This window comes from Monoraphidium neglectum (genome assembly GCF_000611645.1).
Source record: "Monoraphidium neglectum strain SAG 48.87 unplaced genomic scaffold scaffold00529, whole genome shotgun sequence".
Lineage (NCBI taxonomy): Eukaryota > Viridiplantae > Chlorophyta > Chlorophyceae > Sphaeropleales > Selenastraceae > Monoraphidium > Monoraphidium neglectum.
Genome location: NW_014013099.1, coordinates 1 through 23410, shown reverse-complemented (window position 1 = coordinate 23410; position 23410 = coordinate 1). Strand labels below are relative to the sequence as shown.

Sequence of the window (23410 nt, the reverse complement as noted above, 5' to 3'; positions counted from 1 at the left end):
ATTCGGTTGAGTCATTGTGCTGCATACCCAAGCCCTCGTGGCAAGTCAACACAAGCATCCTACCGTACTTCCAAAGGTATTTTTACCGGTATGTACATGCACATGTCGATCGCACAGACCTCTTGAAGCTGCCAACCAAGTTCGTCGGTCACCCTCGGTTGGTCAAGGCAGCAGACACACATACCTCGTTGTTTCTGTCATTTGTGGTCATCTACTGTGTCGCGACGGCATCCAAACCGTGCAGATATCCTCTGTCCGCCTCACCCTTCCCGAGCTGCACTGTAGCGCCGGGCACCAACGTTTCCAGAAAGACAGGCGCACGCCTCAGGAATACAAGCTAAGATACAACGTCTGATTCTTAGTCTCGCCTGCTGCACGTGGCGTCGCCGGCGTGTGCACCACCGGCGTTGGAGCGGCAGCATCGATGGAGGCGGAGGCGCGAACCAGGGCTCACTCTTTGTGTATGCCCAACGGCATGAACATCAAGTGAGCCACCCATATTAATTTTTACCTGGGTGGAGCCCATGCAGAAACCAGAGCGCCTAAGTGCCTACGGGGCCAAGTGTGGCCCGCAACAGCCAAATTCTCGCCAGTGGCCGACTGCACCCGTTCCGTGCTTGGCACCAGCGACCATGATCTCTATGCAACCTCACGGATCCAACCCTACATCGCACCCTCAGGCACATGGGGTCTGATGAAGAGATCATGATGGTGTACAACGAGCACTTTGAGGAGCGCCAGTACGTCCAAAACGGGGTGTGTGCCGTGCTGGCATTGTCCAACCCCAGGCTGTGCGCCCGCCCCCAACCGCTTGCTTGACCAGCGAGCGCAGGCATCCGGCGTGTCTAGACGGTTCCATGCTGCACGCATGTGACGACAAGAGCTGTTGGCACAGCAAGCCTGGACAGCGGACGCAGGCGTGCCCCATCGCAGACGCGCGCGCCCACCGCTCGTCCAACTGGCCTGGATTAAAAACCGCTACCGCGCAAACCCGCAGATCGAGCTGCGCAAGGGTGACACCGTCGTCGACGTCGGCGCGCACGTGGGCCTGTTTTCAATCTACGTGGCGCGCGCCGTCGGCGCCGCCGGGCGCGTTCTCGCCGTGGAGCCCGCGCCAGACACGTTTGCCTGCTGCACCCAAAACACCAGACCTGCGGTGGCCACCAGCGGCGGCAAGATCGAAGCGGGGCCCATCGATGTTGTCAACGTGGCCTGTGGCGATGGTAGCGTGGACACGCTAACGCTGACTGTTTACAACAGGTGGGCGCAGGCTTGTGCAGCCGGCCACCTGCTAGTTTGCCAACGGTGCTCATGCGAACGCAGCCAGCACGACCGCGGAGATTACGGGTGGACAGATGCTTCTTGCAGTGCGCCCCAAAAGCCAGCCTGCTGCGTCCGAACTGCGGATGAACACCCTGCCACCCGGCCTACACTCAGGGCGACGCTGATGAACACTGTGGCGGCCAGCGGCCGGCAGGAGCAGCTCATGTCGGTGCGCGCCCTGAATTGGAACTACCCCTCTTGGACAATTGGGCACAACCAACCTGGCCGCTTTGGCCGAAGTGCCCGCACCCTCTGCGTCTGTGACCTTGCTTTGGCTTTCCCCGTCTCATACGTGAGGTGCATGTCGTGCAGCATATCCAGTGTTTGAGCTGTTTGACCTCTGCCACGCCTTTACCTATCTAAAGAGTGCTCTGCCCTTTCTTCACCCTTTTTTCCTGTGCACAGGCTTACCTGTTCTCTCAGCTGTCTGCCGGCAACTCCAAGCCGATAGGCGGTGCGGTGGAGCAGCTGCTGGTGCGATTGCCCTCTGGTTGATTTGAAACCGACACCTTTGCTCAAACATCCACGCAAACAATTGCGCACAGGACATGCTGCGTCCACACAGCTGCAGTTGCAAGCATCAACTTCAGCGCAGCTAGAGAGCTGCGAGTGCATCTCGCCGTTTGCTGCGGCTTGCCATCCCTCGACCCCACACCTGCTTGGCAGGGGACCAACCGCTCCTGAATCATGACCCATGCTGCAGCAACCTCCTTGCCCAAATCAACCCGACGCAGTTCATGCTGGGCCAGGCTATACTGTCAATCCCCATCATTGGGGCCCCCATTGTGAGGTTTGCGGTGCGGACGCATGTGCGCAACCACGTGATGAACAGCAAGCGGGAGGTGCCAGTCAAGGTGGTCACGCTCAGCAGCCTCTTTAAGGAAAAGGGCATCAGGTGAGCGGCCCCAGCGACCGGTGATTGGGGCTGTGCCTGGGGTTGGGCGGGGCACGTGCGGCGCTGCTGCAGCGGTCAACTGCATAGGCCCACACTGGTTGGTGCGCGAACAACGCCTTCTCCCTACAAATGCACGCCCGCACGCGTTTGCTGACGACCTGGCATTGCTTTTTCACCCGATTGCCGACATCCCCCAGGTCAATTGGGCTGCTCAAGGTCGACACCGAGTGTGCAGACCTGATCGTGCTGCAGGGCATCAAGCAGGCCGACTGGGCGATGATCCGCCAGGTCGCAATGGAGGTGAGGGGCAGGTTGCTGACGGGTGGGAAATTGCCACCGGGTGCAGTAGAGGGTTCCTAGCGGACACAGGTTTGCGGGCCGAGGAGGGCGCAAATTGGTCGGCACAGGCGGCGGGACTCTCGCAATTTGGAGCGGGACAGGCTGCAATACACATGACAGCAATTTGTTGCGCAGCTGCACATGGACAAAATTTTGTGTCTGAGCTGATTCAGTGCAGATTGAGCATGAGAGCTGTTTAGGAGCCAGCAATATTTGGTCAAGACGATGAACACACACACGTACCATTGCATCGAAATATTGCTTGTGCGCACGCGCGCGCGCGCACACACACACACACACACACACACACACACACACACACACACACACACACACCACAGACCCTTTTGGCACACACGTACACGCGCACATGCATGCACAGAGCGCTCTTGCAGTTCTGCATGGTGTGCGCAGAACACACCAGATCAAATCACATTTTGGACCTTGCACATACACGCACATGAACGCATGCAAGTGAATGGACTACACGGACACAAACACACACACACACACACACACACACATGCACATACACACACGCGCGTGCGCGCACAGGTCCACGAGGAGCGCTTCAAAGAGCCCGTGCTGGCCATCCTGCAGCAGGCCGGCTTCAATAATATCAAGGTCGAGTCGTCAGAGGTCACCCTGGGGCACGGCGTGTACAATCTCTGGGCCACACGCGGCTGACGCGTCACCTTGTCGCCACCATCATAGCACGACCCCCCAGGCTGCTGGGCGCTCGCAGATTGCGCGGGCTGTGCGCATTGATGAATGGGGCCGCGCCCCAGGGGATTTGGCAATTGCGAAGCTGCTACTTTTCTCCCTTCAGCTGTTTGCTTGGTGGGCCCATCATGACTTCACTCAAGTGTAGAGCTGTCGTGCAGCAACGGCTTCGAGTTGGGTTTTGACTTACAGTCATCTGCATCTCTTTGATCGAGCGCGCTGGCCTGGCCAACGCACTGAAATCAACCACACTTCACCATCCACGGTGATGCAGCAGCAAACGCTTTAGTTTCGCACCGCACCCTTGAGTTCCGCCCATGGTGACGCCGCGTCGCTGGTGCGCAACACAACCACCATTTTTTCACCGACACAAGGAAGTTAAGTCGGCAATCGTCGGCAGCCGCCCCTGCGCTGTAACGCACCCGACCGTATGTGCGCTCGTGTAGCAGGTGTACCGTGTTTGGGAAACAATAGACATGGTGAAGCGAGCACACGCGCTAAGGTTTCAGCGCCGCTTGGGAGTGAATCGCCCAATCCAGCCCGCATGTGGCGGCGCCTTCAGACCGCTATGGATGTGCTGAGGTCCAGATACCATATGGTGGGGGTTAGGCCGGACAGCTCGGGTGGGCTGCCGCGCATTGCAGCTTGTGCGCCTGCAACAATGCTGCTGAGCGCAGCAGGATGGGTTGCACCTGGAGCAGCGCATATCGCACCCCTATGAGGGGGGTCGGCGAGAGTCATCGGACCGCTTGCACCTCTCGTGACATCAGTCAAAGTCCAGGACGGCCTTGCAGCTGCCGATGCGTATACATGCCTTGTGACCCACTACTTAGAGGGGTCAGTCTCTACCCCTGCCCCTGCTATGGTAACCGGTCTGCGGCGTTCATGATTTTCGGGTGCAACCAGTGTCGTGCACTTGTGGTTAGTCCTCACACCCATACCGTAGCGCCCAGTGTCTCAGCTCCTCATGCGTTATCGTAGGACGTGCAGCTATGTCCCTGTCACGACTGAAAATGCACACGCCGATGTACACGCTGTGCGGTAACAGCCGTCGGACCATATGATCTTGACAAATATACTAAGTGATGCAGCCTGTGCCGCCCTGGCAACAGGCTTATTACTATGTGCCGAGTGCAGCACAAGTGGCAGGCTCTGGGTTTCCGTGTGCAGCAGCAGGGGCAGCGCCACCGAATGGAGCATGGCCCCAGAGGCCGGGTTGGCAGCCGCCCACCTGGGCACCGCCGCAGACCCCTGTTGGCCCCTGGCCGGTGATCACCCACCCACCATACCCGCCGCCTCCGGGGTTGGCGCCGCTGCTACCGAGCCTGCCGCTCGCGGGGGCCCCTAGCAGGAACGCTCCTGCGCCGGCATGGCTGCCAGGTGCGCATCCTGACGGGGATCTGACGGGGTTCATCGGAATAGAAGCAGAATGATTGCGCTGTCACAGTCCGCATGCATGATTGACCGAAGCGTGGAGACGAAAAGGCCACCCATGCCTAAGCTCAGTGCAAGCCCCACCTGCCGGCCCCTCACGCGCCGCCGCCAACGCTGGGGCCCGTCCAACAGCCGCGCAGACGCCAGGCCCTCACGAGCCTGGTCAGCACCACACGGCCTCCGCCGCAGGGCCGCCGCTGCCGCCGCCGCCGCCGCGACCGCAGCCGCAGCCCGCTCCGCCGAACGCGGACGTAAGCGCCGCCCCGCTTGCGAGGCGGCTGCGCGAGAATGGCCTTTCTGTGCCGCAGAACGCGGCCATCGAACTCGCGCTGCTCGAGTGCCTGGCGCTGCAGGCGCAGGGCGTGGAGGCGCCGCACGACAGCGTCGGCCGCAGGCGCGCGCGCCCGCGCGCCCTTGTGCCGCATGTCGCGCATGGAGGCGCCGCCGCCCTGCGACGGGCCTGTGGCGTTGAGCAGCGCATGACTGCATGCATGTGCGCAGCATGCGCCAGGTGTGCCCCAGCATGCATGCAACATGCGTCATGTATGCAACATGCGTCATGCACCGCACGCAGGGTTCCTATTGACGCGTCAGCTCTGGCAAAAACCTCGTGCCTCTCCGCAGAGGAGTGCCGGCCGGCAGCGGCGGCTCTATTTGAAAGGCTCAGGGCCGCCTTCTTGGCAGGTGATCTGGCAGCGGGGAGGGAAGAAGGCTCACAACAGGGCATTGCGCAGGCGCACGGCCGGGGCGAGTCATATCTGCCTGTGCTCTTGGGGCAAAGCCTCGGCCATTTCAATGGTAGGTTGTATCTGCTTCGACAGGCGTGCAGGCGAACGGCCCTGCCGTCATTTGCAAGTAACCCCCCCTCCAGCAAAGTACGTGTGCCTGCTTTTGGCCGACATCGCAGGCGACAAGCTGACTGCCGGCGGGAATGCCATCCTAAACAGCAACGGGGCGGCCGCAGGGCCACACAAGGCCGCGCAGCTGCCAGCGGTGCCGCCCAGCGCAATGGAGCCAGCGGTGAGTGACCCGGCCCCTCCTGCCGCTGCGGCTCGCCGCGGCGCCGCGCGCGCCCTGCTCCGCGTATTCCATTGGGCGTCGCGGTCTGAGGTCGAGGTTTCTCGACCTTGGAAGGGCATGGTGGAGGCTGCCGAGCGCGCGGCCGCGTGTTGTGTGGCCTTGCTGCCGAACCTCGCAACCCCCTCCCCCACCCGTCACCACCAACGAACCGCACCAACTACGCTTCATTTTCTTACGGCAGATCGTGGCCGCGTGGCAGGCGCTCAAGCTGAAGCAGCCAGACAAAGCCTTGGCAGGTGGCTGCCCACGGGGCGCGCTGGCTGGAGGCGCCCACACAGGCCTCCATTGCTTTGCCCCCGCTGCTGTTCGATAGTCCCGCGGCTTCAGTAGCAACCCTGCTGCCAGCGCTCGTACCTGGCACCCTGATACCCTGATGTTGTGTCACCAGCTCGACGCCCTGCCCCTCCTCACCCCCTGCAGCCGGCGCCGCCGAGCCCGCGTCGGTCACCGCGCTCGCGCACGGCCGCGCCGTCCCGCTGCCCGCGCACGCGGCCAAGTGGATCGCTGCCGGCGGCCTGATGCAGCTGCACGCAGCGGCGCTGAGGGACGTGCGCGGCCTGCTCGCCGCAAATGCGGGACCCGTGCTGGCCGGCCGCAGCGTAGATTTCGGAATCCAACAGGTCAGCGCCTTTGAGGATTCGGACGCGGATTTCGATCTGGAGGGGGACCAAGTTTTGGCAGGCGGCGGCGGCCACGGCGGCCACGCAGACGGCGGCGGGGATGCAGGCGGTGGTCAGGGCCCAAATGAGACGGGGCAGCAGGAGCTGCTGCAGGTCGTTTGCGGGGCGGGCGGCGGGCGCGGCCGTGCGCGCGGCGGGCGGCTGCGGTGCCGGACGCTGACCATCACGAACATGGGGCGGCAGCCGGTCCTCATTATCAATGTCACGGCGGTGAGGCGCCGCAGCCGCAGGCGGCGGGGCGTGGGCGGGGCGTGGGCACGGGGCGCCCGAGGGCGCTGCTGGGGGCTCGAGACTCGGTGAGAGGCGGGTCGAAGCACTACCTTACACGCAGCCGGCGATGCTCTTACGACCCTGTCTGACCCCACGCCCTCCCCCTCGCCCACACCGAGCACCCTGCATGCCGTCATTCGCGGCTGTCAACCACCCCAGGTCCCGCACTCCAGGTGGCTGGGCCTCCTGGATGACTACGGCCTAGCGGTGCCCCCTGCCACCCTGCAGGAGCGCCTGCGCGCCTTCCCGCCGCCGGCGCAGGGCAGCGAGGTCAGCTCCGCGCCCGCCGCATCCGGGCGCGGGCCGGACAGCAGCCCCAACGTTGTCGGCGGCAGGGGCGGCGGCGGCGCTGGTGGTGCGGAGATGATTCAGGGGAGTGATGAGGTGGCCGTGGAGCTGCGTCAGGGGGAGGTGTATCAGGTGACGGTGGTGCTGCAGCCGGAGCTCCGGCCCGGCATGGGGCGCGACGACCTGGGGCTGATCAGCCAGCTGGTGCTGGTGACGCTCGTGTCACCCGTGACGTCACCAGCGGACCCAGCGATGGCGGCGCCGTCAGGAGGGGCGGCGGCGGCGGTGCTGGGGCGCCGCGCGACGGCGCTGCTGGTGCGGCGCGAGGCGGAGCTGCGCACGCTGCTGCGCGCGACGGCGCCGCCGTTCGTGCCGGCGTCCCTGCGGTGGCTGCTGATGTCCGACAGTGCGCAGGTGATGACGCCGCACGACAAGCTGCAGCTGCCAATCCCAGAGGCCAAGGTGGGGGTTGGGCGGGCAGGCTGGAGGGACTGCATTTTGGGGCTGCCGCGCGAAGCATGGCCGTCATTGCGGCGCCGCCCACACACATAAGCGACGACATGTGCGTTGGCATGCCTGCGCCGAGCTTTCAAATATCCGTTCCCGCCCGGCCGACTTTTGGCCCCTCCCCCAACAGAGGGCCGCGATCACCGGGCTGCCCCCCGCCCCGCCCGAGCACCTTCCCGGCCGCGCGTGCGCTGCGGCCGCGCGCCGCCTCGCCGAGGCCCGCGCGGCAGCTTCGCTGCCACTGCTCACCCAGGGGCCGGTCGGCGCGCAGGACTGGGTCTGCAAGGTGGCGCGGCTGCTGCTCCTGGAGGAGAGGGCAGCTGAGCAGGCGGTCTGCGAGTTTGACCGATTCAATGTGGAGATTGAGACAGTGGGTGGCTTGGGAGAGAGCGTGTCCATGCACACTGCGCTTATCCCATTGTGACTTGCGCGTAGCTTGCCCCATGAGGCGGCTGCATTGCGATGGCATTTTGGATAGTGGTGTTGGCGTTCTGATGTTGGAAGCATGCGAGTATAATTGCACTGATGAGTGTGTACGCATGATAACCAATGCACAGAAGATTCAGGCCTGCGAGGCTTGAGATTTGTGCACACATCCACGTGCGTGTACGCAGGCGGTCTTCCGGCCGTCCCCCGGCGCCGGCTGGGATTGTCAGCCGGAGGGCAAGGTGCCCCGGAAGTATAAGGTGGTGCCCTGGCCCAGAATTGCCGGGGACGACGAGTTTCGCGGGCTGGTGAGGCGGCGGGGCGGTTTCTACTGTCTGCAAAGAACAAGGGAAAGAGAGTGTGATGGTTCGGGTCTTGCAATGGTGTTCGCCCACCCCTGACGGGTTCGCACGTGCGCAGCAAACCAGCTCCACTTCGGCGCCCAGCCACCCGCCTGCTTACCAGCCCGGGCCCCTCTTGTGCCCCCGCCTGGACAGCTTCCCGTGTACCGCGGCCCGGACCTGTGCTGGGTGAATGAGGCCCTGTGGCGCGTCAAAGCACGGTCGCCCTACGCCGTAAAAGTGGGTGGTGCAGGTTCTGCTGTGTACCATGTGTATCATCAGCATGTCGATTTGATGACACACACACACACACACGCACACACACACACACACACACACACGCACACAGATATATGCACGCGTGCGTTTACACTGCGCGTGTGTGGGCGCGCGCGCGCGCGCACACACACACACACACACACACACACACACGCACACACACACACAAACACACACACACACACATACACACCCCCACACACACACAGCAAGAGAGAGGAGAGCACAAATTGAGAAACACACACACACTTGCAGACATGCATAGATTCATCTGGTCCAAGCAGCAGTTGCGCACACCACGACATCAGACCATGAACCTGCCCACATCACCACCGCTCCATGCTTGCAGCGACCACCCGGCCTCGAGCAGCTGCGCAAACAACCGATGCTGGCGGTGGTGGAGATACCGGGCCTTTCCGAAAACCGCCCCTGCTTGGTCATGCAGGTGGGTGTATGGGAGCATGGATTTGCAGCGGGGTGGATATGCGAGCAAGGTCTGCAAGAGGGCCCACCCTGGGCCAGTCGACGGTGCAGCTGCAACACCTGGGCCCTACTCGTGAGCCTCGCGGCCTGCGGGCCACGGCTGTTCACGGTTGTGTCTGAGCAAGGTGCCAGCATTTCTCTGTGCTTTTTGGGGCGTCGCGTTAACCAAAGAGAGGCGGTCTGCGGCTGCACATTCATTGCTGGATGCGACAGAGCAGCATTTACCCCCGGGCCAACCACCACTCACCCACCCACAACTAACCCACGCACCTATCCACCCAAGCACCCATCCACCCGCGTGACCCATATACCCACCCCCATCAACCCACCCAGCCACCCAGCCACCAAGCCACCCACCCACCTACCCACCCACGCACCTGCAATGCACCCTCCCACCCAACCACCAACAGGACATTGTGTACATGCACCTGGCTGCTGCCGGCCCCGCTGGGCCGCAGTTTGCAGGCATAGTGGTCGCGACAGACGCCTCCAGGGCCCTCCTGCTGATGCCGCACCAGTGGTGGCACGAACTCGTGTGAGCGCACCGCGCATGTTGCTTTTGCAGGTCGGGCTTTCTGAATTGATCCCTCAAAAATGGATGCAAGGCTGGCATTGCCCCAAACGCAGTGCGGCACGGCGCGGCCCACACACACGGCATGCGGGTCGTTTGCACTGCAGCAATCGCTCTGCAAGTTCGGGATTCAGTAGTCCCCACTGGGATTTAGTAGTCCCCACAGTGGCACTGTCCTGCCGCACGGCTCTCTTCAAGCCCGGCTCCTTGGTCGGAACGGCTCGAAGACTGCGCCCGACCCGCCCACGCTCCCTCATGCCATCAACGGATCCGGGCAAACTCAGGAGGCTGCGGACGCTGCAGGAGGGTGCGTCTGGATCGCCGGCGCCGCCGCCGCTGGCGCATGTCGCATTGACTCTGGACCGGACCTCGTATGGGCGCATGCACGAGGTTGGTTGGCAGGGCCGATGGCTTGGGGAGCATTGGACATGATCTTTTGCTGAGCCACGTGTGAGCAACCCAGCAGGGGCTGCTGGCGTGCGGGATTTTGCCCAGAAAGATCCAGGGGCCACTGCAAAGACCCGAACCATCCGCGGCACTCGCCGCGCCCCTAGGCGCTCCGCAGGCTGCAGCAGGTGCCGCGCCCGCTGCTGCCGCCCCACCTTCTCCCCAAGCCCAGCCCTGCCGAGGCTGCCTCAGGCGCTGCCACAGCAGCTGGCGGCGAGGGTGGAGGGGCAGGCGGCGCGGCTGTGAAGCCGCAGGCAGATGCGGGCGGGGGGCGTGCGCGCGGTGAACGCCAGGCTGACCACAGGGACTCCGTCGAGGCGGTCTCCCGCCTGGCAGCTGCCCTGCAGCTGCGCGGCGCGACGCCGCTTAACCCGGAGCAGCGGCTGGCAGTGGCGGCGCTGCTGGCTGGGGGAGGGCGGGAGCTGCCCTACGCTCTGTTCGGCCCGCCGGGGACAGGTAAAAGGGGTTTTCCCAAGTCAACGTTAACGGCTGGTGGGCTGTCCTGCGCTTTTGACAGCGGATTGGCAGGTTATTGCCCATGACACCTTCTCGACATGAGTGTGTCACCCACCTGTGGCTTCCCCTCCGACTGCCCAGGCAAGTCTGTAACGGTTGTTGAGTCAATCCTTCAAGTAAGGTGGGAGCACGTTGATTTTGAGAGGCGCGACAGCGCTTGTCGGGGAGCCGATGCAGCCGTTGCCTCCAAGCCATCCGCCGTGTGGGCAGCTGCTCGCGCCTTCTGTGACGGCCTGCTGCGGGCCTGCAGGCTCCCTTGCACCACTCTGTGACACCCTGACACCGTCCCAAGGCTCTCGCCTCAAAAAACACAAGCGCATGCAAGCACGCACGTGTGCGCGCGCACACACACACACACACACACACACACACTCGCACGCACGCACTTGTGCACTCACACACATTCTCACTCACGCACTCGCACACACACACGCACACACACACACACACACACACGCGCGCGCGCGCACGCACACAATCAACAAGTGAAGGGCCGCGCGTCCGGACGCCTACCTGCTGGCAACCGCCCCGACCAACTTCTCCGCGGACCTGATCGCGTCAGCGCTGGCCGCCGCTGGCCTGAAGGCCTGGGAGATGGTCAGGGTGAGCCTGCCACGATGGGATCACAACACCGCCTACACTGCCGCTGTGGCCATGCGCTCCAAACTCCAAACACGTGCGCAACCCTGCACCACTGGGGTGCAGCCCCGTAACTGCCCTCTGCGCGCGGCCACTGCCCCCAGGTCAATGACCCTCGGCACCCGCTAGCTCAGACAAAGCATGACGTCAGGGACGGCGGCTTCTGCCTTTTTGATGAGGACGCCGGTGACAGGGCGGGCGAGGGCAACCAGGGGCACTGGCCGGGCGGCTTGCGGCACGCCCAGCGGCCCCTACGCGCCACCGCTGGCGGACGTGCGCAAGCGAGCACGCCCGACCATGGAACTCACCCCGATGCTCCCTTCTTTGCGTGCTACCGCCGGGCAGCCCACGCAGTCGTGTGCCCTCAATTCCTATCGGCCTCGTGCATGTGCGTCACCATGACAGGCGCGTACCGGCTGCCTGCGTCGTACCAAGAGCTGAGGCGTCACCGTGTCGTGGTCTGCTCCTGCACCACCGCGGTGGGTGGCGTGCGCGCTCTGTCGCTGCCGGGGCATTCTGCACGCTCCGTGTGGCAAGCAACCCCTCGCACTGTCTTGCACTGCATGCGCGGCGAGCCACAACCTGCCTGGACCATCTGTTGGTGCAGCCGCCCCAAGACCTTCTTCTCGCTGTTGCCTTTACTTCGTTGCCCGGCCCTTCGCCTGCGCCTGCCCCCGCGCCGCCGTCGCCCGCGCGCTCCTGGCGCAGGGCCTGCTGGCGCTGATCGCGGAGGCGGAGGGGCGTGACCCAAACTGCCTGTTCGACTTCGTCTGGATTGACGAGGTGTGTGGCCCGCACCTCGCCTGGTTGAACGGGCGCCACTCGATTGGCCAAGCGGCGAGCGCCCACCCCTGGGCTGCACCTTCCGGCCTCTAAGGTTGGGCCGAATTTGTGTATTGCTTGAGGGTAGCGCGCTCTGGCCTGGCGAAAGCCCGGAGCATGATCTGAGTCAGCGGCGGTGATATCTCGAGTATGCCTGAATGGCTGGCCCGGTCCCCGTCCAACCTGCATGCGTGCGCCCCTGCCTTCCGTGCCGCAGGCGGGCCAGGCGCTCGCGCCGGAGGCCCTCGTGCCCTTGACGCTCTGCAACGTGCGCCACCCGAGCGAGAGGCCGAGCCGCGGCCTGCGGCCCGGCCAGCTCGTGCCCGACCTTGCCACCCTCGGCCGCGCCGCTCGACCGGCCAGCCGCCTGCCATCTGCTTGCCATCCGACTGCCATCCACCTGCAACCTGCACACCACCGGGTCCGTGAAGGATCAGCGCTTGCCGCCCTCACCCGCCCCTCACTGTGGTCAACCACATCCCCCCTTCGCCACAGCCCAAGGGCGGCGCCTCCATGCTGGCTGGAGACCCCCGCCAGGTCAGCGCGGCGCCGGTCCACCAGTGGGTGCTATACAATAGCAAACTCGCTCGTATGCAGGCCGCCCGCCACGCGTATGTCAGCAGCTGCGTGACCATGATCCCAGGGCCCTCATGGCTTTATCTTGGCCCTCGGCATGTTAGCATGGTGCTTTGGGATGCTCACCCCGCCTGCCCTTCCCTTACGTGGCATGTATGCTGCTATGCCGCAGCTGGGCCCCGTCGTGCGCAGCGCGAGCGCGGCGCTTGCGGGGCTGTCTACGTCGCTGCTGGAGCTCCTCATAGACTACCACAACAGCACCCAGTCGCAGGACGCGCAGCAGCAGCTGGCGGCATTGGCGGCAGGCTGTAATAGCAAGCCGCCCGAGGGGCGGCTGCAGCAGCAGCAGCAGCAGCAGCAGCAGCAGCACCACCACGAGGCAGGTGAGCAGCAACAGCAGCAGCAGCAGTGGGAGCAGCAGGAGCCACTGTCAACGCAGCAGCGCGAGCAGCAGCGACAGGACTCCGACGAGCAGCAGCGGCACCAGGCGGGCGCTTCCCTGAGCGCCTCGGAGCGGGGCGGGCGAGCGCGCGCGGCGGCGCGGCTGCACCTGCATTATGGCATGCTGACCCGCAACTACCGCTCCCACGCATCCCTCTTGGAGCTCCCCTCGCGGTTGTTCTACAAGCAGGTGGGCCAGAAAGGCGACCACCTCGAGCATTTGCCCGCACAGGCCGGCCGCTGTTGCGATGTCCCTCCCTGCGTCATCCTTGATTTGCTGCAAGTTTGACACGAGATTGGTTGCAACGACGGCTGTGTCCGTCCGCATTTCACTTCTATGGGCCTCACAGCAAACATCCCCGCATGGTGCTCCCAGGCCCTCCAAGCGTGCGCGCCCGCCCCCGAGGTGGCGCCCCCGGCGTGGAGCGTCACCGCGGCCGCCGACGCAGCCGACGCCGACAGCGGCGCCGGCAGCGGCGGGGACGCGGGCGCGGGCGACGGCGACGGCCTGGCTGGCGCGGGGTCCAACGTGCTTTTCTACGGCGTGAGGGGTCAGCAGCACCAGGATGCGGACGCGCCCTCGTACCACAACCCCGTCGAAGCCCTGGCGGTGGTGGAGCTGGTGGCAAGCCTGCTGGTGGCGCCCCCCAGGCGAGAGCGGGGCCGGCCGGGCGCATGCGTGCCGCGAGTATAGGAGACGGAGGGGCGCAGCCTTAATTGAGGTTGGAGCAGCCGACGCGGTGCCGACGAGGTCACAATCGGACGGCCGCCCTGCGCCCCACGAGGACGGGCCGCTCTGCTGCGCGGGCGCTGGGGGAACCTTGATTTTGAAATAGGCCCGTTCGCTCTCCTCTTGCCGGCATTGTTCCGGGCGCACTGTTTGAGCGTAAACCCACGCGACATGCGCCCCCTCCGTCCCCGACCCGAGAGGCCCCTCCACCGGCCTTTCCGTTTGATCCCACGGCCGCCGGCCTCTCATCAACGTGCCTCCCGCACACACCTGGCAGGCGTGGCGTGCTGCCCGTGACGGAGCAGGACCTGGGGGTCATAGCGACGTACCGCAAGCAGGCCTTCAAAATCCGCTCACTGCTCAGGAAGAGGTGCGGGGCCAGGCTTTCGAGGGGCGCACACGCGCGTGCGCGGGCGCACCAGCCGACGGCCTCACGGCCCCAGCGGCGCCCGCTCCCCCCGCGGGGACGTCGGCGGCGCGGTGTGTGTCCCAGGTGGCGCAGCGCCAGGAGGGGATTCCTGGTGGGAACCGACAACTGCAATCGGACGGTTGCGTTGGGGTCTCGCGAGCGTCGCCCAGCGGCCCAGCAACCGCCAACTGCCTGGCGCTCGCTATGACGAAGGACGGTTGGCGTTTTCTCTGGGTTTGCCAATCCAACGCCCCCCAACGGTCCAACTGTCTGCAGGCATCTCGGAGGCGTCCGGGTCGGAACGGTGGGCGGCCGCGGGGGGGGCCATATTGGGGCTGCAGCTCGCCACGCACTGCCTGCTTCTCCCTCGTGGACTCACGGCGCGCGATGACGATTGGATGTCTGATGAGTGCGCACAATCCTCGGGGCTCTGCGGCCGCCCCCGCGTGCCTCACTACCACCACCCCCGATAACCACCACAACCGCCACCAACCGCTTACAACCGCTTCTCACAGGTCGACGACTTCCAGGGGCAGGAGAGCCGGGTCGTGTTTGTGTCCACCACCCTGTCGCGGCCAGAGTCCCTGCCGCCAGCGCCGGCCGCGCCCAAGGCAGGGGCCGGCGGCGAAAGCCCCGGCGGCCGCGGCGACGGCGGCGGTGGCAAGGGGCCGGGAGCGCCGCGGCAGGAGGATTTGCTCTCGATCGGCTTCTGGCAGTCGCCAAAGGTGCGTGGCAGCTTGATAAGGGTGGCGAGGGTGGGGTGGGCGTGAGGGCACGCTGCCCGACAGTGCGGCCAGCGTCGCAGCTGGTGGGCAAAGGGGGCAGAGCCATCCCGTCTGCGGTGCGCGCCGCTCCTTCCCGCGTTTGGGCGCGAGTCGGGGTGCACACAGGGCGCTCGTGGGCGCAGCCGCTGCCTGGCCCTTCCTTAGTCACCAGATGTAAACCTAGCGTTTGGAAGGCGCGCTTGCCCTCAACAACCCCACCCGTCTTCCTGCTTTCCGTTTCCCCTGCGTCCTGCCGCTGCCGCTGCCCTCTTGTGCGTCGCGCGGTGTGCGTGATTGCAGCGCTTCAACGTCGCCATCACCAGGTGAGCCGCCGCCTCGGCGGGGCTCCCCATGCGTCGTTCGCTCCCCTTGCTGCTGTGGTTTGGCGCTTCCCAGACATTTTTTGAACAACAGGGTACCGGTGCCATCAACGCACTGTTGCTGGCCCCGCTCATCGCTGTCTCCTGTTCGGCGTTCACCCAACACATTTGGCCCGGATGCGGGAACGCACCCATGCTGCATTTGGAAAGGCACACGTTTGCCTTTTGCACGCTGACCTCACCCTCACTGCCGACAAACCTCCAACGCACTGCTCATGTACAAAAACCATCCCCTGCACCTACAGGGCAAAAGCCTTGCTGGTGGTGGTGGGCAGCCCCACAGTGTTGGCGCGCGAGCCCTACTGGCGCCAGCTGCTGCGCCACGCCGCTGCGCGCGGCTGCTTTCGCGGCGCCGGCGCGCAAGAGATTGCCGCGCTGCTGCGCCGCCGCGCGGCGCCGCCACCGCTGCTGCGGTTGCCGGGGGGCTCGGGCCATGCCGCAGCTGTGGAGGATGGCGGGGAAGGCGAGGCCTCTGGGGCTGATGGAGCCACTGGCGGCAGCGGCGAGGGCCCAGGGCTGCGGGGCCGCCTGCCAGACGCAATCGACGAGTGGGGCGGCGCAAGCAGCAGCCCGAGCGGCAACGGCGCCGCGCTGCGGGCGGCGTGGGGGGGCAGCGAGGAGGACGAGGAGGGGGAGTTTGGCACACACGGGGCGGAGGGCGCGGACGGCGCTGAGCTGGCGGCGGCTGCGGCTCAGATCGCTGAGCTGGCGTACCTCGGGCTGGGCGATGCGGACCGCATCTACTATGAGGTGGGGGCGTCACGTTGTTGGTCTGCACGACTGGCGGACGTGTAGGCTGCTCTTTTGGTGGTGCAGGCAATGAATTTTCTCGCGTGACTTTCCGTGTCTAGCGTATGAGCGCTGAGGGCGACCGTTGCTGTGCAGTCCTTGGATCTTGAGACGCCCTATCCCTGGTAGGGGTGGCCGCACCCAAAGACAGACATGCACTACGCGACTGACACGTGCCACCACGGCAAAACCCGCCCCAACCCCAGACCCTGGACGAGTTCTACGAGGCCACCCTGGACGAAGCAAACTTCAGGGTGGTGCTGTGACGTCATGATTTGTCCCCGCGAGGCGGCGCCGCCTGAGCCGCGGCGTGCCAGCCGACGCCGTGCTGCCGGTGTCGAAGCCGGCGCAGGAGGCGGCAACCGTCGCTTCAGAGAGGTGGCGTGTCAGCGGGTGCAGACAATCTCCACACAATCACACTGCGGTGTTGTGCATGACCGCAGCGTCGTTGCACCGAGCCAGGCGCAGCCAAGCGGGGCCGACAACAGGTCGTCCCATGCTTCAGGCGAGTGACAGCGGCGTTTTTCTGCCATCCGCCCATTCAAGTCGGTCAAGATCACATGTGTCCGCTGCTGGCGGCTGTCCGTGTTTAATGTTGCCGATAAGCACTGCACCCGCGGTAAATGCGGGCCCTCTATTTTGCTGCTTCTGCAGCAGGCAGCGCAGCAGGTAAAGCACGCACGCCAGACGCCACCTGCAGTGGGCGATCATAGGCAGGGTGTCGCTGCACTCAGATCTTATTTTTCTGGTGCAGCAAGCTTGTAACATCCTGGGGCGTGCACCGCTCATGTCACTTGCTGATGCTGGTCATCATTGGAGGCCGGTCACTTTTTTGCCCTGCCGCTGCTGCTTCCGCTCATCACCTGCAGGAGTGAAGGGGTGGGGCCGAAGGTCACGTTCCTGTAGCCTTCTGACTGACTCTGATTGCGATACTCCACGTTCAGTCGCTTTGCTTATTGTTTCCGGGTCTGAAGAATCGTCACTCAAGTGAGTGCTTTCGCCATCCCCAACCCCATCATCTTCCCATCGATAAACACACTCGACCAGTGATATTTCTGCTTCTTACAGCGCCGTGGGTCACCGCGCCCGGCTGCGCGCCGTCATGGTGCGCTCAGCGCAGCACGTCCAGGAGCGCCCACCTGGCCGTCGCCGGCGCCCGCGCCGACGCGGCACCCCGGCGCGCCTCATCGCGGCCGTCGTCGTATGCTGCCTCTTGACGCGCGCGTCGGCCAAGCGCTGCTCTGCGGACGGCCCGGCTTATGACATTGACGGCCGATTCAAGCAGGTGGTGCCGGCGGGCTGGCGCCTGGCCCCAGCTTATGTGATGAGAGAAAACATGGTGTTGACGAAATGCCCCTTGTACGGGAATTACAGCAGCTTGTACGGCCTGAAATGGTGCTGCCAGTACTACCCCGACTGGAGCGGCCGCAGCGGCCAGGTCCTGCGGGGCGGCGCGCCGCGCGCGCCGGGCGGCGCCGGCGCGTGCCTCAGCCGCCACGAGCTGATGGCGGCGGCGTGCGTCGCGCAGCAGGGCTGCGCGGCGTTCTCAGGGGACCACCTTTACCTCAGGTGCGGGGGCGAGGGGGCGGCCAGACGGCGCGAGGCGCGTCACCAGGCGGGCACATGACGGCGTTGGCCGTTCACAGCGAGGTGCGTCGACGCGCCCTGCCGCGAAGGCACCCGACCCGGACGACCTTCTCCCCCGCTTCCCCTCGCTCCCGACCGCTCACACGCCCACCGCGGCTCACCCTGTCCATATGCAGGCCCGTCCCAAAGCCAGGTGGGCGGACGTGGACGGACGTCCCCTCGGCGCCATACTGGCAGCGCTGCAGCCCGGGCGAGCCCTGCCCGCCCACCTTTGTTCTCGTCGACCTATCGCCCAAGCCATACGGCCGCGGCAACTGCAAGCGCGGCTTCCGGCTGTACGCGACAGACGGCAACGTCACGATGGAGCGCGCGTCCTACGCCGCCTGGCCCAACCACTACCGGCGGCAGCCCTACTTCATCGGCAGCTGCACCCAGTTTGAGGGGTTCATAGGCGGGAAGCTGCCGTACAGGATACTGCAGCAGTTTTACGCCTTCAAGACCAAGCAGTTCACCTGGAGCAACGAGGACCCCTGCCCGCTCTGCAAGCTCCAGCAGTCGCCAAAGGCGCGTGCCACGTGCAGCCTGTGCCGGTGACCGCGGGCGCGCCGGCTGGCCGCGGCCCCCCCGCGCCGAGTTGCGGGGCGCGGCTGCGCCGGAGCGCGTGTTGGCGTGCTGCAGAGCTCACAGCTGTACCACCTTGGGTTTTTCCAAGTTGATTGTTTGTCTGTGGTCGTAGAAGCCTTGTTGTCGTGGTGCGGTTGACCCTGCATGAGCTGTGTTTGACGGTGACGACCCCATTTTATGCATTTGTTGGCCGAATGCGCTGACGCAAGCAACGGCCCCTCTGCCGCTTTTTGAATGGTGCTGATTTATGTGTTGTGTGCTTTTTTGTGGTCAATCAGTCCTGTGGAGCTTGGTGCAGATGTACCTTTTTTACAACTCCTTAGGCAGGCGTTGGTGCATTGGCTGGCTTGCACCAGGGGCATCCGCTGATATAGGATGCGCCAGCTGCAACCGTTTCACTCGTGAAACCGAGTGCCACCGAACCAGTATAGTCACCTTCCTCACACTGGCTGCTTTGGCACCGGCCTGTGCCTGTCCCATGATTGGGTCAGTCCAGGAGCCAACTTGACCGGGGCAAGGTCATTGACCAGGCATGCACGTGTTTTTACCAATTTGTTTTTACTGAGGAGTATACACAACAGGATTGTTGCATGTATTTTTCATGGCAGGTGCCTGATTGCGTGCTGTAAGCTGGAGCTGATGAACTAAAATGGTGGGCCCCTTGAACGGCGCATGCCTTGGCATGCCAAGCTGACAAGCACGGTGCTGTTTGTGATGGGTGCCGGCAGCCTGTCAATGGCCTCATACGGTGACAGCAGCCAAGCAGCCGGTTTCTCAAGGTCATTCCAACGGTAAGTGCTCATGATCGTGAACAGGGGTCTTCGGCCAGAGCGTACACCTGGCATACACGCAGCCGCTTGAACCAGGCTTGAACGGCGGTGCGCACGTCGCAGAGTGACGCCCGCTGGTTCTGTGATGGATTGCAGGTAGCGGGCTTTGCGGCATGAAATATTGGCGCCTCAATTTGACATATATCCTCCAGCACATAGTGACAGGTGTGCTGCCCGCAGCTTTCGCCCGCGAGCAACAACGCGCGCTGGGCCGGCCATGCCGCCCCTGAAGGAGGATGACACGAGGGTGCTGACAGGATTCGATCTCCAAACGGCCAGCACGCTCTATTGGAAGGCGATCCCAGTGTTACTGAAGCAGCACGACAGGGAAGACCAGGTCGAGCAGCTGACTTTCCGCATCCTATCGGGCGTGACGCGGCAAAACCACAATTTAAGAGTGAGCAGCAAGCCCTCGTGGTGCCCGTCCGCCGTGGCGCGCCCGCCCGTATGTGCAGTCCCGCGCGCGCTGCTGCTGGTGCACTGCACACACACCCCTCGTCGACCCGCGCCACAGGTGCTGCGCATCCACGCATCCAGCGAGGATGACCCCTTCTTTCTGCACACCCTCGAGGTCAGTGAGGAGGACTTCCAAGGACTCAAGGCAGACCAGGGCATCCTTGTCGATTTCGGCAACTTCCCTGGCAAGATCATATCTTTGCTGGAGCGCTGCCTCGCGTCGCAGTCGTCAGACATGCCCCGGTTCCAGGTGTGCTACGAGCAGCACACGCCGTGGGTGCGGGACGCGACCTCCCCAGTCAGCGGCTGGGCCCGCTGCAGGGCAGGCCGCGAGAGGCGCCGTTGGGCTGGCGGCTGGTCAAAGTCCCCGTCACGCCGGTCAAGCGCCGCCGCCCTTTTGCGTGCATGACACAGCTGCACATCTAACAAACATGGAGAAACTAGTTGACTCTTCACTCGATTGCCCAAATGTCGCAGGCTGTCCTGTCTGCCAGGGGCGGAGACAGCGTGTTCAAGGTGGTGGAGACGAACGACTTCAAGCAGCTGCCACACATCACGCTGACATTCAGGCCCGGCAACGACACCGCCGTCAAGCAGGTGGGGTCTTGTGATATGAGAAACACACTCATTCTTGCTTTGGCGATTGCAATCAGGGGGCTGCATCATGGACGGGAGGGGCGGTGACGGCGGCAGCGCTGGCGGCGCCGGGCCGGTTGATCGGCACGTGAACAGCCAACGAAAAGGGCAAAGGAGCGCTTCGTCCGGGAGCGCGCAGCTGGGCTGCACCTGTGCAGCAGCATGCGCCCTGTGCAGCGTACACCTCGTTCAGTGCGTGCCCTGTGGAGCTTTGCCTTTCCCCTGCCCTGCCTCCTGCCGCCCCAGTTCCTGGCCTTCCGGCTGGGTGAGGTGCGCGGCGACAACTCGCAGCTGACAGAGGAGCTGGCAAAGACGAAGGTGAGGGGGCAGAAGGGCCAGGGCTGCGGGCGGGGGTGGGCACAGGTGCCGGGGCCGGGCGGCCAGCGAGGGGCGGGGTGGCAGGAGTGGCAGGAGCGCCAGTTGCCTCAGCCGTCGAAGGCGTGCAAGCACCGTCCTCGCATGTGCCTGACTGGCCTGACCGTGTTTGAGAGGGTCCAGACGGCGCGCCGCCTGCCGCTGCGGCAGCGGGCCCGGCCAGCGCACGCCCGGGCCTGCAATGTGTACGCCCCGACGCCCCCTTGCCCATGCCCCTCGCCCCCGGTCAGGCGGAGCGCGAGGGCGCGCGCGCGTCCCTGGGGGATGCGCAGCAGCAGCTGTCAGCGCTGCAGCAGAAGCATGCGCGGCAGACGCTGCAGCTCGAGAGCCAGCTGCGGGAGCAGGCGGCGGCGGCGCACGAGGAGCGGCTGCGGGAGAAGGCGCAGCTCAGAGAGCAGCTGGAGAGGTGGGCCGGCTAGGGGCCCGCTGGAGGCGCTGCTGCTGCTGCTGCTGTCTTGACTGGGGTTGGCCGGGAGGCAGCTGTAATTGCGCAGGACGAGGAGAGCCGCGTGTGCGAGCGGAATTGGGCTGGACAGCGTGCCCATGTCGCAGTCAAAGCCTCAGCGGAGCGCACACCAGGGGACGTGACAAGGTGTGAAGCCGCGCCCCGGCTCGCGCTACATGCGGCGCATCTCATCCGCCGTCCGCCAAACCACCCGGCTCCCCGGCTGACTCGCACCCCCCAGGGAGGTGGAGGATGCGGAGCGCCGCGGCTCCGAGGCGGCGGCGGCGCTGAGCGCGCGCGTGGCTGAGCTGGACGCCAACAACAGAAAGCTTCGGGACGCCAAATACGCTCTGGATGCGCAGGTGCGTCGCGTGATCTGAGTCGAAGCGATCTCCTCCTCTCGTGATCTGATGTGGTCAGATCTGTGTTGGTCTGGGAAGAGGCATATGGTCTGGCAGGCGTTTGGTTTTGCAGCGGCGCTCGGAGTTGCGATGTAGGGTGTCGAGGGGGCTGGGTGGCTGCAGGTAAGGCGTGGAGCCGCCTGGACACAAGCCCCAGCCTGGCAGCTCTCCGCGCGGCGGCCGCCTCAGACCGCCGCCGCCCGCCAAACGCGTGTGGCCTCGCAGCACCCGCGCCCCACGCAGCGCTTGGCGCCAACTCCTGCCCACGCCGCCCCCTTGGCGCCGCTCCCCGCCCGCGCTGCCCTCTTGGCGCAGGTCTCCGAGCTGAGCCACAAGTTGGGCAGCGCCCAGGGGTCGGCGCGGTCCCTGGAGGCGGAGGTCGAAGGCCTGCGGGCGGCCGGCAAGGCGGCGGCCGCGGGGCGCCATGAGGCGGACATACAGCTTGCGGACGCGCGCGCCAAGCTAGCGGCCTTGGAGGAAAAGGTGCGGGCCGTGGCGTGGCGAGCAGGCCCTAGGGGCTGTTGACAACTCTGTGTGTGTGTGTGTGTGTGTGTGTGCGCGTGTGTGTGTGTGTGCGCGCGTGTGTCTGTACATGTGTATGTATGTGTGAGGGGAGTGCGCAAAGATCGGTGTTTGTGTGGGCTTGTGCATGAAATCTTGAATGTTGTTTATATGTGTATACGCATGCACAAGCGAACGTCTTTGTGTGCATGCATGTGTGAATGATGTTGTGAGGTGCGTGTGTGTGCTTGTGCATGTGTGTGTGAGTATATGTACAAGCACATTGCCGGGGACAGTGTCCAAGGGCCAGCGCCGACCTTGGCCCCGGCCCTCGCCTCGCTTGCCCGGCCCCTCAGTCCCAGGCGCAGGCGCAGCTGGCGGCGCAGCAGCAGGCGCGCCTCAGTGACCTGGAGGCGGCGGCGCGGCAGTGGGAGGAGCGGTGCGGGGAGCTGCGGGATGCACTGGCAGCGCACGAGCAGGTGCGGGGAGGGGCGCGGGGCTGGTGAACGGAGTCAGGGCCGCATCCCTCATGGCATGACGGCGGGCGGTGCGCCTGTCTGAGCTGAAAAATGCAGGGCAGTGCGCGTGGATCAGGCGGCTGCAACCGGCTGCTCGCATCTTGGTGCAGCCGCGGCCCAGAACGTGGCGTGTGGGCGCCGCTCTTGCGGCGCTTCTCTCAAGGCCATGGCGCCTGCTCGCGTCGTTGCCGCGCCCCAGCGGCTGAAGGAGTCTGCCGCGGAGGTGCTCAAGGGCAACCAGATCATCGAGAAGCTGCAGGTGTGCTGCTGAGGAGAGAGGGTGCGGCCACGCGAGGCGCGCCGCGCGGGTTCGCAGGCGTTCGCGGACAATGCGTTGTAAAGGCCTCTTGTAGGCTGACCTGTGTGGGGTTGTTTAACGTACACAGAAACCGGCGTAGCCGCCGGCCTGGTTTGATTTCAGCCGTCCAGACTCGTTTGTTTTGCAGGTTGACGCAACTGCCTCACTGTCAAACACGTGTTGACCCCTCATGCGAACGGGCCCACACACGAGACACACACACACACGTACACAACACACACACATGCGCCTGACCACACACTAACGCTGTGCGTTGCTGCCACCTTTGCAGAGCGACCTGCGCCTGTCGCGCGACAAGCTCAAGCGCAAGCAGGCCATCCTGGTGCGGCAGGAGGAGGAGGTCGCCGCACGCGACACAGCGCTGGCCGCCGCGCAGCGCGGCGCGCAGCAGCTGCAGGTGCGCGTGGCGTGGGGGCCAGGCCCGGGGAGGGTCTGCTGGCGTCGCCGGGGCGGGCGCGGGTGCTCACCAGCTGTCGCTGGCCTTGGAAATGTTGTGGCGCTCTGATCCGTTTACCTACAGCTCAAGTTGGCGCGCGCGCACACGCACTCACACACACACACACACA

The 23410-nt window shown here is 64.8% G+C and overlaps 5 protein-coding genes across 5 annotated transcripts; all 5 read left to right on the top strand.

Moving 5' to 3' along the window:
* Positions 1–424: 424 nt before the first annotated feature.
* Positions 425–3244, top strand: MNEG_3975 (hypothetical protein; the record flags this gene model as incomplete). Its single annotated transcript, XM_014047552.1, has 8 exons — positions 425–486; positions 681–756; positions 998–1260; positions 1438–1492; positions 1729–1797; positions 2058–2218; positions 2416–2518; positions 3113–3244. The coding sequence occupies 8 exons, from the start codon at positions 425–427 to the stop codon at positions 3242–3244; spliced, it is 921 nt and encodes a 306-aa protein (XP_013903006.1).
* A 2478-nt stretch (positions 3245–5722) lies between these two features.
* MNEG_3974 (hypothetical protein) lies at positions 5723–7963 on the top strand (the record flags this gene model as incomplete). The annotated part of the gene is made up of 5 exons (XM_014047551.1): positions 5723–5734; positions 5976–6030; positions 6215–6684; positions 6904–7494; positions 7670–7963. The coding sequence occupies 5 exons, from the start codon at positions 5723–5725 to the stop codon at positions 7961–7963; spliced, it is 1422 nt and encodes a 473-aa protein (XP_013903005.1).
* A 3233-nt stretch (positions 7964–11196) lies between these two features.
* Positions 11197–16418, top strand: MNEG_3973 (hypothetical protein; the record flags this gene model as incomplete). The annotated part of the gene is made up of 14 exons (XM_014047550.1): positions 11197–11205; positions 11346–11514; positions 11647–11720; positions 11950–12024; positions 12281–12331; positions 12559–12600; positions 12812–13270; positions 13457–13717; positions 14175–14290; positions 14496–14523; positions 14735–14944; positions 15284–15306; positions 15609–16113; positions 16359–16418. The coding sequence occupies 14 exons, from the start codon at positions 11197–11199 to the stop codon at positions 16416–16418; spliced, it is 2082 nt and encodes a 693-aa protein (XP_013903004.1).
* An 836-nt stretch (positions 16419–17254) lies between these two features.
* MNEG_3972 (hypothetical protein) lies at positions 17255–18333 on the top strand (the record flags this gene model as incomplete). The annotated part of the gene is made up of 2 exons (XM_014047549.1): positions 17255–17721; positions 17916–18333. The coding sequence occupies 2 exons, from the start codon at positions 17255–17257 to the stop codon at positions 18331–18333; spliced, it is 885 nt and encodes a 294-aa protein (XP_013903003.1).
* A 679-nt stretch (positions 18334–19012) lies between these two features.
* Positions 19013–23349, top strand: MNEG_3971 (putative Spindle assembly abnormal protein 6 like protein; the record flags this gene model as incomplete). The annotated part of the gene is made up of 10 exons (XM_014047548.1): positions 19013–19015; positions 19708–19899; positions 20127–20246; positions 20532–20603; positions 20891–21066; positions 21347–21467; positions 21822–21989; positions 22364–22486; positions 22689–22784; positions 23116–23349. The coding sequence occupies 10 exons, from the start codon at positions 19013–19015 to the stop codon at positions 23347–23349; spliced, it is 1305 nt and encodes a 434-aa protein (XP_013903002.1).
* Positions 23350–23410: the final 61 nt, after the last annotated feature.